The sequence below is a fragment of the Leucopleurus acutus genome (assembly GCF_964270905.1).
Source record: "Leucopleurus acutus genome assembly, chromosome: 5".
NCBI classification, from domain to species: domain Eukaryota; kingdom Metazoa; phylum Chordata; class Mammalia; order Artiodactyla; family Delphinidae; genus Leucopleurus; species Leucopleurus acutus.
Genome location: NC_139147.1, coordinates 72861936 through 72876108, shown reverse-complemented (window position 1 = coordinate 72876108; position 14173 = coordinate 72861936). Strand labels below are relative to the sequence as shown.

At 33.1% G+C, this 14173-nt stretch overlaps 1 protein-coding gene across 10 annotated transcripts in view; it reads left to right on the top strand.

Annotated features, from left to right (window-relative positions):
• Positions 1-14173, top strand: part of DLG1 (discs large MAGUK scaffold protein 1) — a 287859-nt gene that overhangs the window by 97545 nt on the left and 176141 nt on the right. For all 10 annotated transcript variants that reach the window (XM_082839777.1, XM_082839778.1, XM_082839775.1 and 7 more), the window contains exon 5: positions 5510-5674. In XM_082839777.1, coding sequence (XP_082695903.1) covers positions 5510-5674 — 165 coding nt within the window. The remainder of the gene's footprint in view (positions 1-5509; positions 5675-14173) is intronic.

Here is a 14173-nt window from a genome sequence, read left to right as displayed (position 1 = left end):
GGTTATCTTTTTGCCTTTTTGATAATGTCCTTTGATGATCAAAATTTTTTTCATTTATATGAAGGCAGATTTATCTGTTCCCCCCCCCCACTTTGGTTGCTTATTGGCTAATACAAGGTCAAAAGATTTGCACTTATGTTTTCTTCTAAGACGTTTATAGTTTTAGCTCTTATATTTAGGTGTTGATCCATTTTGAGAAAGAGGTCTAATTTAACTCCTTTGCATCCAGATGTTTGAGCATCATTTGTTGAAAAGATGTTCTTTTCTCATTAAGTTCTCTTGGCACTCATGTTGAAAATCAGTTGACCATAATCTAAGGATACATTTTTGGACTCTTAATTCTATTATTATATTGCTCTGTGTCTATCCTTATGCCAGTATGAGAATCTTGATTCATGTAGCTTTGAAGGAAGTTTTGAAATCGGGAAGTGTGAGTCCTCCATTTTCTTCTTCTGTTTCAAAACTGTTTTGACTATTCTGGGTCCTTTCCAGCTCTTTATGAGTATTAGGGTCAGCTTGTCAGTTTCTGAAGAAAGCCAGATGGCATTTTGATCGGAATTGCATTGATTGATATATAAAAACCTCCTAATTGCTTTAGGAGGATGATAGGGAACCAGTTTTTTATCTGTCTTGAAAACTAGTAGATAAAATGACATGTTATTCATGTGTGAATCATACCAATAGGTAACCAAATAGTAAGTGAAGAGACTTACTCTTTTTTTTTTTTTGAGACTTACTCTTTTTATACATATATCTTTTAATAAATAAAAAGGAATAATAGAATTAGATTGTCATCACTTTGCAACCATCATTGAATGAATTGATTCAGGCATTGAGTATCAATGGCTCCTAACATCACAAAAAGATATAACCAAGACATTATGTGCTTCTTGATAGAAGAACATAGTACCATCTATAGTCTTGCCAAAGGATTGAACGTGAGACTGATCAAGCTATTACATTTAGCTGCCAATTTGCAGGAAGTACAGAAGCCAAGGGAGCACACTGAATGGTCCCATGAATATGAAGTGATTATACTGGGGACCCTACAGGTTAAATGCCTTGAGTTTCTCAGTAATTATAAGGAGTAAAAAGGGATCAAGGGGCAACATACATTAAAGATACATAAAAGACATGAAATTTTTAGTGATTTCTTTCTTTACTTTTCAGAATGAACCATTTCTTGTTTTAAATCTTTTCATACCCCCCAAATTGCATATGGATATGCTTCGTGGATATGCTTCACATACACATATTGCATGTGCATATAATGTTAATACATACATACACATATATAAATACATTATTGCTTTGTTTTAAAATGTTCAAGTTGTGTGTGTTAGCTTTGAAACATGCTTTCCTCATTCAGTAATTGTGTCTTCATCTTTTTCTGTTAGAATAAGTAGCTTTTTACCCAATTTAACTTCCACATAACATTTCCTAGGATGACTGTACCGTAATTTTTTAAAAAAATCTATTGAAAGGCAGCTTGTTTCCAGTTTTTCTTTATTCCAGACTGTACTATAGGGAATATTCTTCCACATGTATCTCTCTTTAAAGTACATACTAAGTTGTGGAGTATCCTTAAAGTTTGAAAACATGGTATCAAGTTTCCTTCCTTATAGTGTATCTACTACTAAGGTATAAGAATACTTAAATTTTGCTTTCACTCAATTGAGCATATAACCTGTTAAGTTTTGTAAGTATGTCTATGTTAATTTCAGCCTTACTCAGGATAAAGTTAGTGAATTCTTTTCATTGGTTTTGAAAATAATTGAAGTCTACATGTAAAACCAGGTTTCTTATATCATGTTAAATTAACTGATGTTGATGTGGGCCTGATTGTTGTTTTCCATGTAATTGTACCATTTCACAGAAGGATGTTGTTTAAAAAGTGATGCTGGAAGTTGTGTAATAACTTTCAGCAAATTCATAGCTAAGTTTTTAAGAATATATTTTACAATGTACATGTTTGTCTATATACAACAAATATTTATGCTCCTCACTAATGCTATATCTTCTAAGATTAATTCCTAGAGGTGGAATTACTGGAGGAATAGAAACATTTTCAGGACTTTTGAAACATTTCGCCAGACTGCCCACCAGAAAAAGACCTCTGCCAGGAATGTGATGATTTATGCCCATTTCTCTGAATGTTGGCACTGTAATTCTTACTTACTAAAAAAGTTGAGCATGTTTTTCCTATAAGTTTACTGACCCATTTGTATGCCTTTTATGAGTATCCCTTTATTAATCTTTACTGACTCTTTTTTTCAATGATTTCTAAAAGCCAGCTTATAGTGGCTAATAATCCTGTTTATTGTTAGAAACATTTGTTTTCTATTGTACCTTTTTTGTGTCTTTTCTTTATATGTGTGTTTAATTTGGGGGGGTGTAGTATCTAAGTTTGTTTTGTTTTTGTGTATGTGCATACACATTCCCAGCCTGATTTGAGAAACATGCACTTTTATTTTCTCCCAGTTCCTATAATTAGGATTTCCTTTACTTTTATGTATGGTGTGAGGTAGATTTGGTTTTCTACGTGCGTGAGCATGCGAGAGAGAGAAAGAAACAAGTATTCTTTTATAGGTAAAAGAAAAATACTGTTATCTAGTAATTAATTTTCAATTAGAATTTGAAAAGGCTGACTTTTTTTTTTGGTACAAGTTAATTGAATAAGAAGACCAGACTTAATTAGCTGAACAACTTTGGCTTTTTATGTTGACTTCACTTAAACAGCTGTATCTTTAGAGACACCGTGTTCAGCTAACATTGGGTAAAAAATGGACAAATCAGTATTCAGGTTTCTTTTTCACCTAGCTTTGAAGTCTTATTTGTATTTATTTTTTTATTGTGGTAAAAATACACATAACATAAAATTTACCACCTTAACCATTTTTGAGTTTGCAGTTCAGTGGTATTAAATGCATCCACATTGTTGAGCAGCCATTACCACCATCCGTCCCCATAACGTTTAGTGTAGTAAAACTGAAATTCTGTGCCTATTGAACAGTAACTCAGAATTCTCTCCTCCCACCAGCCCATGATAGCCACCATTCTACTTTCTGTCTTTATGATTTTGACTACTCTAAGTACCTCATGTAAGTTCAATCATACAGTATTTGTCTTTTTGAGACTGGTTTACTTCATTTAGCGTACTGTCTGCAAGGTTCATCCATGTTGTAACATATAGCAGAATTTCCTTCCTTAAAGGCTGAATAATATTCCATTTTGTGTGTGTGTGTGTGTGTGTGTGTGTGTATACACATATATATACACCTCATTTTGCTTATCTATCCATTGATAGATACTTGCGTTTCTTCCATGTTTTACCTACTGTGAATAATGCTACTATGAACACTGGTGTACAAATATTTCTTCAAGACCCTGCTTTCAGTTCTTTTGGGTATATGTCCAGAAGTGGAATTCTTGAATCATATGGTAATTGTATTTTCAATTTTTGAGGAACCACCATACCATTTTCTGCAATGGCTGGACTATTTTACATTCCCACCAATAGTGCACAAGTGTTCCAATTTCTCTACATCCTTACCAACACTTGTTTTCTGCTTTTTTTTTAAACCAGTCTTTCTTTTCTTTAATAATTTTTTTATTGAAGTATAGTTGATTTACAGTGTTGTGTTAATTACTGCTATACAGCAAAGCAATTTAGTTATAAATATATATGTATACATTCTTTTTTATTTATATTCTTTTCCATTATGGTTTATCATAGGATATTGAATATAGTTCTCTGTGTTATACAGTAGGTCCTTGGCTTTTTTTAATAGTAGCCATTCCAGTGGTTGTGAGGTGGTACCTCGAGTTTTGATTTGCATTTCTGTAATGATTAGTGATGTTGAGCATCTTTTCATGTGCTTACTGGCTATTTGTATATATTCTTTGGAGTTCTTTGCCCAGTTTTGAATTGAGTTGTTTAGTTTTTTGTTGAATTTTAGGAATTTTCTGTATATTCTGGGTATTAATCCCTTATCAGATATGTGATTTGTAAATATTTTCTCCCATTCTGTGGGTTGCCTTTTTACTCTGTGATTAGAGTCATTTGATGCACAAAATTTTTCAATTTTTATGAAGTCAAATTTGTTCTTTCTTTTGTTACTTCTGCCTTTGGTGTCATATCCAAAAACTCATAGCCAAACGCAATATCTTAAAGCTTTTCCTCTAAGAGTTTTATTGTTTTAGGTCTTACATTTAAGTCCTTGATCCACCTTGAGTTAATTTTCGTATATGGTATTAGGTAAGGGTCCAACTTCATTCTTTTATGTGTGGATATCCAGTTTTTGCAGCACGATTTGTTGTAAAAGCTGTCTTTCCCTATTGAATGGTCTTGGCACCCTTGTGAAAAATAATTTTTGTATGTGAGGGTTTATTTCTGGACTCTCTCTTCATTCCATTGGTCTGTATGTCTGTCTTTATGCAAGTACCAAACTGTTTTGATTACTGTAGCTTTGTAGTAAGTTTTGAAATGAGAAAGAGTGAATCCTTCAGCTTTGTTCTTTTTTTTCATGGTGATTTTGACTATTTGAATCCCTTGAGATCCAAATGAATTTTAGGATGGGTTTTTCTGTTTTGCAAAAAATGTCATTGGGATTTTGATAGGAATCGGATTAAATCTGTAAATTGCTTTAAGTAGTATTGACATCTTACCAATATTAAATCTTCAACCTATGAACATGGGATGTGTTTCCATTTATTTCTGTTGTCTTTAACTTTTTTTTTCAGCAGTTCTTTTCATTGCACAAGTCTTTCACCTTAATTATTGCACAAGTCTTTGTAGTTTTCATTGCACAAGTCTTTCACCTTATTTTTTTTGATGCTGTTGTAAATGGAACTGTTTTTGTAATTTTCAGGTTGTGTATAAAATGCAACTGTTTGTGTATAGAAATGCAACTGATTTTTGTGTGTCAGCTTTTGTAGGATACAAAGCAGTATATCATACTGCTTTGCTACATTCAGTAGTTCTAACAGCTTTTTTGCTGAGTGTTTATTGATATAAGATAGAGATAATATTACTTCCTTTCTAAGTGGATACCTTTTATTGTTTCTTCTTGCCTAATTGTTCTGGCTATGACTTCCGGTACCATGCTGAACAGAGGTGGTAAAACTGATCCAAATTAAACACAGTTTACATCCAAGTTTTCCCCTGAAGTTGCAAGCCTTCAACAGACTCCAGACTTCCAAAATTACATCAGACAGATTATGCCTCTGTAATTATTGTTTAGGTGGGGCAACAGATTCCTGGTGTTTCCTACTCTGCCATCTTTCCAGAGTCTGACTTATTTTTAATAATCAGATAAGTTTATTAAAATATTGGCATGACTTTAAAATGGAGAACCATTTCTCTCAGACTTTATGTATTAAACTGTAAAAGACACTTTTCATATAGTTAAATATTATGATTTGGGTAGTTATGAAAATCATGATTTGGATTGAACACATGTTGCTTTTCAGAGCTTCCTCATATTTAATAATTTGCTGTACGTTACAGAAATACCGGTATCAGGATGAAGATACACCTCCTCAAGAGCACATTTCCCCACAAATCACTAATGAGGTGATAGGTCCGGAATTGGTTCATGTCTCAGAGAAGAACCTGTCAGAAATTGAAAATGTCCATGGATTTGTTTCTCACTCTCATATTTCACCAATAAAGGTAAGATAGTAACTTTATTTTGTTGCTATGAATTATTTATTACTTTTGTTACTAATGTAGCTCATGCTTAGAGAGAACTATTTTTTCATGTAGGATTTTCCCCCCTTGATGTTTCTGGTTTTGTAATTATAAGGAATTTCATAGTATTTGTTAGCATTCTAAAAACATTTTAAAAAATATATATTATAAATGAATTTTATTCAGTGATACGATCTTTAAGCCTAAAAGTTCTCATGAAGGAAGTAACTGTTATATTTCAAATACCCACATCAAAATATCTTTAAACTTTAAAAAAATATATTAGTAAGTACAGAAAAAGAGCATTAACAGTATCTTTGAAGTCCAGTGTGTGACTTTACCTGACCCCATCACCTTGTCTCTCCCCTCAGAAATAACCAGAGTCCTGGTTTCACATATTTAGATTTCTAAACAATATATTGTTTCTTTTGCCTGTTTTGGTTTTTATATAATTGGCATTATACTGTGTCTACTCTCAACTTGCAGTTTTTGGTCAACATTATATGCCTGAGATTCATTATCTTCACTGCTCTAGAGTTTTCTATTTTATGAATATACTATAATTTACCTTACTTTTGATGGATGTTAAGTTATTTTTGAATTATTACTAGTATTAAAAATGCTGTTAAAATCGTAGGTTATGTATACACATCTTTGTGGATAACACCAGATTATTTTCAAATGGTTCTATAATTTACATTTTCAGCAGCAATATGTAACAGTTTTAATTGATCTATATTCTCATCAATATTTGGTATTGTTATTTTTGCCATTGTTTTGGGTTTGAAGTAGTATCTTACTGTGATTTTAATGTGCATTTCATTGTTTGATAATATTGATCATTCAGGTTTCCTATTCTGTGACATACCCTCTCAAGATTTTTTTTCATTTTTGTAATGGGTTGTTCTTTTTACTGATTTGTGCAAGTTCTTTATATATCCCGGATACTAATCCTTTGTTAGTTGTATGTATCGTGTATAAGGATCATTTCTTACTTGTAAACCTTGAAGTGGGTTTTGTAATTCTCTTTGAGGGATGATGTCATATTACTGGTTAATTGTAATGGATTATATAGTACCAGTCAGATTTCAGTTAATAGTTTTTCTAGGTATTTGCCCATTTCATACTTACTTTGAAATATTCTCAAAATCCTATTATTTTATGTCTATAGCATATTTAGGTGTAGCCCCTTTTTCATTCCTAGTATTGTTTATTTGTGCGTTTTATCCTCTTGATCCTTCTTGCCAAAGGATGATCAATTTCAAAGAACCATGTCTTTTAATAGAGAACAGACTGGTGGTTACCAAGGGCGAGGGGGTTGGCGGAGGGATGGAATGGGAGTTTGGGATTAGCAGATATAAACTTTTATATATAGAATGGATAAACAACAAGGTCCCACTGTATAGCACAGAGAACTATATATCCTATGGTAAACCATAATGGAAAAGAGTATTAAAAATGTATATATATATAACTGAATCACTTTGCTGTACAGCAGTATTTAACACAACATTGTAAATCAACTATACTTAAGTAAATAAGAAAAAAAATGTCTAAAAAAACCCTCTCCTGTGCCCCTCCCCCATGTGCTGTCACCTCCATCCCCTCTCATACACACATAAACATGAATATATACACATGTTTATGCAATATGTAAATGTGTGGATAGCCTACATATCAATCAAAGATTGTGTTTGGCCAAGGCAATCTGATCTTACTTTGGGATGCTAAATGAGAGATACACATGGGGAAAAAAATCAGTTGTCTATTAGTGACTGAGACAGTTTTCATTTTATCTTTTCCCCTTTCTCCTCTTATCATTATTTTATTTTCTTCTGCTTTCCTTGAGTTTATTCTGTTTGGGATTTTTCCCCTAGTTTCTCAAGTTGGTTACTTAACTGCATTATCAGCCTTTTCTAACCGTATTTGAATTTGTAAATTTTCCTTTAAATACACTTTAGCTGTAACCCACAGGTTTAATATGAAATGTTTATCATAATTCAAACTTTTTCTCTTACTTTCATTATTATTTTTTTCTTTGCCCCATCAGTTATTTAAAAGTATGTTTCTTAATTTTAAACATACGAGACATTTATTCCAACATGTCTTCTTTTAGATTTTATTTTCTCATCTCATTTTTCCTTCTTCTTAGCTTGGAAGCTATTCTGTTTCTCTTTCTTTAATGGTTATCCTAGAAATTTTTTTTTTTTCTAGAAATTCTAATATACATATTTCGCTTACAAAAATTTAGACTCAATATGTATCTTTTACCCTCATTTTGAACAACATAAGAACCTTAGAACACTTGAATTCTAAGCACTCCCTCCTGCTTCATATGCTGTTCTTATCAGCCTATGCCTATTTTCTCTTGACTGAATTAATAAAGCCTATTTCTTACTTCAGTCGAAAAACCTTCCCGGGTATGTATAATTCTTTTGTTTCTGATATTTTGAATTTTTGATGTTATGATTGCTACAAATTATCCAAAGCCAATTTGCACACACCCAACTCCTCAGTCTTTTGGTGGTGGTTTGGTAGTTCTGTGTGTATGCAGATTCTGACACAGGCAGACATTTAAACAGACAGTGAGCCACATAACGTATTATATATAGCCTCTTTAAATGTGATGAAGCCTCAACTTTTTTTTGTTGCATAAAATGCTCACTCTAGGCAAATAAAACAATATTCCAGAGACCAAGATTTTGTTACCCAGAATTTCCGGACATCTTAGGTATTAAACCTTAAGGTGCCATCTCTAAGGGTATAAGCCTCTTCAGAGTCTTTCTTTCCCTTATGCAAGGGTGGATTGTGTCTAATTTAGCCAATCCATATAACTGAAATACAATGGATTTCACCAGTGAAAGCCCACTTCATTCATTATGATAATTGGCAAACTTTTGGTGTTGATCAAAGATTAACATAACAAAAATCTTATAGCAGCCATTTACTTTATAATTAAATGTTAGCTGACCAGTCTAGGAATGTTAATTCCTGATTAGGACAACTGACTGTCCATAGTAATGGTTCTCAGTTGTGGTGGGATATCGGAACCACCTAAAAAGGTTTTAAAATTTATATCTGAGTGCCATCTCAGAGATTGTGATTTAATTGGTCTGGGGTATAGTCTGGCTTTGGAGAGTTTTACAGGTTCTCCAGGTGTTTCTAGATAGCCACTGTTGAGAAGTAATGCACTAGAACCTAGCTTAATTGAACCACCATACACATATTTCTTTACTGTCTGTCTTGAAGTATTTTAAAGTAAATTTCTGACATCTCTTTATTTAATCCTCACTCTGCAGTGAGACTTAAGTGCTTCTAGTTATTGAGTGAGAAAGCATTATTACTTTTTGAAGATTCTCACTTGCTTCCTTAATTTGACTCTTTTTCCCTTGATTTTCTTACCATAAGAGAATTAAGTGAATTTTGCCTGATTCTTTCGGTATCTGCTTTAAAAATGCTCTTGTCCTTTGCATACAGTTAATTATTACATGTTAAAGGATTATGTCTCCCATAGCATTTTTCCCCCCGAGGGCTTTTTAAAGACAAATTTGACAGAGGCTTATTTAAAGGAGTATGTTATTGAGATTAAAATATCCTTTTACTAACAGTTATAAAACACATCTTTTTCACAGTTTATCTTTTCTGCAATTGACATACATCTTATAGTTGCTGGTGTTATACTATTGCCTTAGTGCAGTGGCAGTTTGAGTATTTGTGTGCAAATCTTTGACAAATTTTGGTTAAGATCAAGAAAGTACTAGCCTCAAAGCATCTTAGTATACTGTGGTAATAATTCAGCTGGTCTCAGTGAAAAGCAGCTGGATCTATCCATCCTTACATGGCATTCTCTTGCTCCTTTTCATTTTGTTTTCTTTTATTAGATATTAACAGCATCAGTCTCTGAAACAGTTATAAATACAAGTTTCTGATGCAAATAGGTAGAGCAGTTGGGTATCATCATCGTATTCCCCCTTTGGCTTGCTGGCTCTCTGATTAGGATTTTCATTTCCAGTAGAAGAAATTATCTACTCCTTCATCTGTTTCTAAATCATACTTTACATCTTACTTTTTTAAATGTGAGTTTTTTCCTATTATAAACTTGTTTTACACATTTTCCCGTGTTAAATTTTTTAAAAACTTGATACATAACATTACATAGTATATTGGTACCTTAACTTGCTGAACACTTCTGGTCTTCGCTATTTGTTATTTCCATTTTTACTAGGTTTTGTAAAGAAGGCTGCAGTGAATCATCTTGGGGCATAAAAAGTATGTTTAGTTGTTTTCTTAGGATGGATTTTCCAGAAGTCAAATTACTGGGTCAGAAATCTTGATAGGCTGGACTTTTGACAAACTATATTCTGATACAATTGTAATTTAAGAATTATTAAAGCTGCCCCATTTGGGGTATTTCTTCCTGCTTCTCCTATCTCATGCATAGATTAAAATTTGAGGAGTGAGCATAGGATTGGGGTAGTGTAATAGCAGAATGGTTAGGATTACTTTAACTTTCTGCTAGAGAACCAAATTTTTAAAAAATAACTTTGTTTTGACATAAGAAGGCAAGTTTTAATGTTTTTAAAATTTTTTCAAATAACTGCAAATGTTTTAGGAAGCTCAACAATGGAATATATGTTATTTAAAATATAAATAAGATTAGCAGTCTTTTTTTAGAAACAAAAAAGCGAATATAAGGAACTTTTCCACTTTCATAGTATTGTGGTTTGGAATGAAGCAAGTAACTGTTGTACTATACATAGAACTCAGTATATGAATTATTATTTTTGTAATTTGAAAAATTATCTTTGAATAGTAGCGGTTTGCTGAGTAGAATGTAAATTAGGCACTGCTTTGTTCTTCACAGTTCTTATAAAAGCTAATAGAAAAATAAGATTAATAGATGATTGCTTTAAAAATCAACATAATATTAGTTTTGTTTATCAAATAACATGCATTTAGCATTTATTAAACATCTATGTTAGTAAGTTTGTTAGGCTTCAGTGACTGGTATTTTTTATGGAGAGATAGTTATAACACGGTATGATGTAACATGAAAAAATAAAGAGAAGTTAAATTCTTGAAGTATTGTAAAAAAACAAAGTTGATATTTGGACAAGGTGTTGAAGGATGTATACAATATGCTAATTCAGAGAAGGCAGTTACTGGAGAAAATAAGTACAGTAGGAGGGTGATAGTCTGAGGAGACTAAAAATGCAGAAAAGTTCATTATATTGTAGTTGATGTTTAGGGTGTTTGTTAGGAAATGAGGACAAGGTGTGAAGGACCTTGATCCTGAGCTGATGAGTGGGCTTATGAAGGGTTTGCCACCATGAAACATACTGTGAAATAATCTGTCAGGATCTTGTAGTGCTAGTGCTGATTCTCATTACTGAAGTAATGAATGAAGTAAGATAGTGATTGAAAGTTACTTTATTCAGGCCTTAGCATAAAACGTAAAAGTAACTATGATTTGGACTTCCCTGGCGTCCAGTGGTTAAGACTCCGTGCTTCCACTGCAGGGGGCACGGGTTTGATCCCTGGTCAGGGATCTAAGATTCTGTATGCCACGTGGCACAGCCAAAAAAAAATAGTTTTTTAAAAAAGTAATTATGATTTAAGACTCTAAAAGGGCAAGTTTCTTGCCAGTGCTAGACAGTTTCAAGAAAGAAATTGGTGATATAATGGTGAAAAACTGTAATGTGGAAGAAAAGGACAGACACAGTGGGTAAATTCTTGTGGTATATGAAAATCTTTAAAAGTAAGCTTCAGTTTTAAACAGTTCTAAATATAGTAGTATGGTACTAATAAGAACGGTGTCAAGATTCCTAAAACTGAAAATGATCTAAGAATTAGGAAAAATGGTCAGAACAGTAAATTGAACAAGTAAACAAACAAAACCTCAGCCTTTTTCAAAATAGATTTAAATCTAGATGAAATGACAAGGGTGACATGGCTTAGTGTGGGATATTGCAATGGTCATTGAATAAAAGTTCATATTTTGCTTTTGTCTTCAATGACGGAAAATTATGTAGTAAATATAGTTACATTTAAAAGTAAATGTAGTTACAAGGGGCTTGAAATTGAAGACAGAACAGAGTATGTGAACAGATAATTATTATAAATAAGTGTATCTTCTAGCCTGGACACATTTCATCCAGTAGTACTGAGAATACTATCAAATGAAATCACCAGCAGCAATTGGTAGTTTTTCAAATATTGTGAGAAATGGAGGTAGCAGAAGAATGGCTATAAGCAAACATATGCCTATTGAACTAAATGCTACAGGAAGAGAATCTTTCCTATTTTGAGTGCATACTGAGTGCTTTGTTGAAGTCAACTTTGTTTTTACAACTCTGGAATATATTAAAATACTTTTGAATTTTATCTTTTTTGGATGACCCTGGAGTACTAAGTTGAGCACACAGTTTGCATACAATTTGACCACTAGATGGCGCTCATACAGAAGCGATTTGTATATATATGATCACTTTTTTCTAGATAAATAACAAATCTATGTTATCAATCTTCTTAGTCTTGTCTTAGTACAGCTGCATGTTTTGAAATTTAATAGGCCGTATTATAAAGATAAAAAGGTAAGGAAAATGCTTGTTGCATTTACAGTACATTGGCTTTGTGGTTACTTAGTAATTTTTTTCCTAATATTTTAGAGTTTCAATATTGTTTTTCCTCTCATCCTTCAACCTTTTAAAAATTTTCACTAAAATTACTTAATCATTGCCTTTGTTACTATACCTGAAGACTTCTGGGTTTATTTGCAAGTTTGGAAAAGGGTACAAATAATTGAGGGCCTATCCTATATAAATTTTTGAACTGTCTTTACTTCCATTTAATGTTATAAAATAAACATTTCTAACAGTCATAAATTTTTCATAATCATATTTAAAGTATGTAATCACTAAATGGATGTACTTAGTTTACTTATGCTTTCTCTTACTGTTTAGAGTTCTGCTATAGATAATATTATTATCATTCTGTGAAAAAGAAAAACTGTACAGAAAAAAGAATGTTAGGTGCAGAGTATTGCTCAGTGGTAGAGTATTTGACTGCAGAAAAAAAATGTCCATTCTTTATATATCATATTAAAATCTTAATAGTGTTCTTTTTGATGATTTAAACGTTGTGTAGTATTTTTTAAAATTCACTATTTTAAATAGACTTTCCAGGTTCTATAATGAATTTAAATTTTGGTTTAACGGAATAGAGCTTATATTTCCAATATGTGACACGGGTATGGTTATTCTAAAGCAGAGATCAGTGAGGAGTTGGTTGCCTCTGCTTCCCAATCAAATCATATGAAACCAGTTGTGATTTAGGTACATATATTGTTTTGTATGTGTGTATTGACTGTTGCGCAATCGATGAGGTGATCCTAGATTTCCGTAGCTCAGGTAATGGGACACTTTCATAAAAAAGCCTTTCTCAAAACTCAAAGTTGTTTTCTTCATGTCAGTCGATTTGAATAGGAAATTTATATATTGAGAAGTATTTCTTCTCTGTACTCGGGATATATGGGATGGAGTGTTCATCAACTTTCGATTGTTCCCAAGCTCTTTGGCTCTCTAGCATAAGAAATCATTGTATATGAATGCCTTACTGTTCCATCTGTGTTGGTACTGTTTGCAACTTGAGTAGGATATTCACATTCATTTTCAGTATCCTTATCCACGACTTCCCTGGTGGTCCAGTGGTTAAGAATCTGCCTTCCAGTGCAGGGGACGTGGGTTTGATCCCTGATTGGGGAACTAAGGTCCCACATGCCACAGGGCGACTAAGCCTGTGCACCACAACTACTGAGCCCATGCCCTCTGGAGCCCTCATGTGCTGGAGCCTGCATGCCGCAATTAGAGAGAAACCTGCGCACTGCAATAAAGGCCCAGTGCAGCCAAAATTTTTAAAATATCCTCATCCTTACAAATCCAGAGTAACAGAATCTGTATAAATTCTAAGGTTCCCCCTCCCACCCTGGCTTTCCATCATATACAGATCAAGACACATATTTCGGGGCCAAACCAATTACTAGAGCATTTATATAAACCACACTAATCAGTTCTTTATTAAGTATCTGGTCCATAGTAAAATTTATTTTTAGGAGGTTTTATTTTTTTTCTTTTAGAGAGGATTCTTAGTTCTCTGTCTACCCTTAGTGTTTTCCTCTAGTCCCCTACCCCCAAATAGACAAGATCAATCTGTGTAGGGCCATAAAGCTGCCAGCTACTGTCTGTACAGTTCTTGGGAAGAAGCAAACTTTGCTATAATCTGTCACAAAACATCTTACTTCCAGAAGTCCCACATGACTCTCAACCCTTCTTGGGCATGTGTTTGTATCTTAGAGACGGAATCATAGAGACAGTGTTCGCATCTTTTCTTGCCAAATCAGGATTTGCAGTAGTCCTAGAGGTTGTAGTTTGCCAATGCTACTTTCCAATAGACTGCATTTAGTTGGTGCTGGTAAGCAAAAGC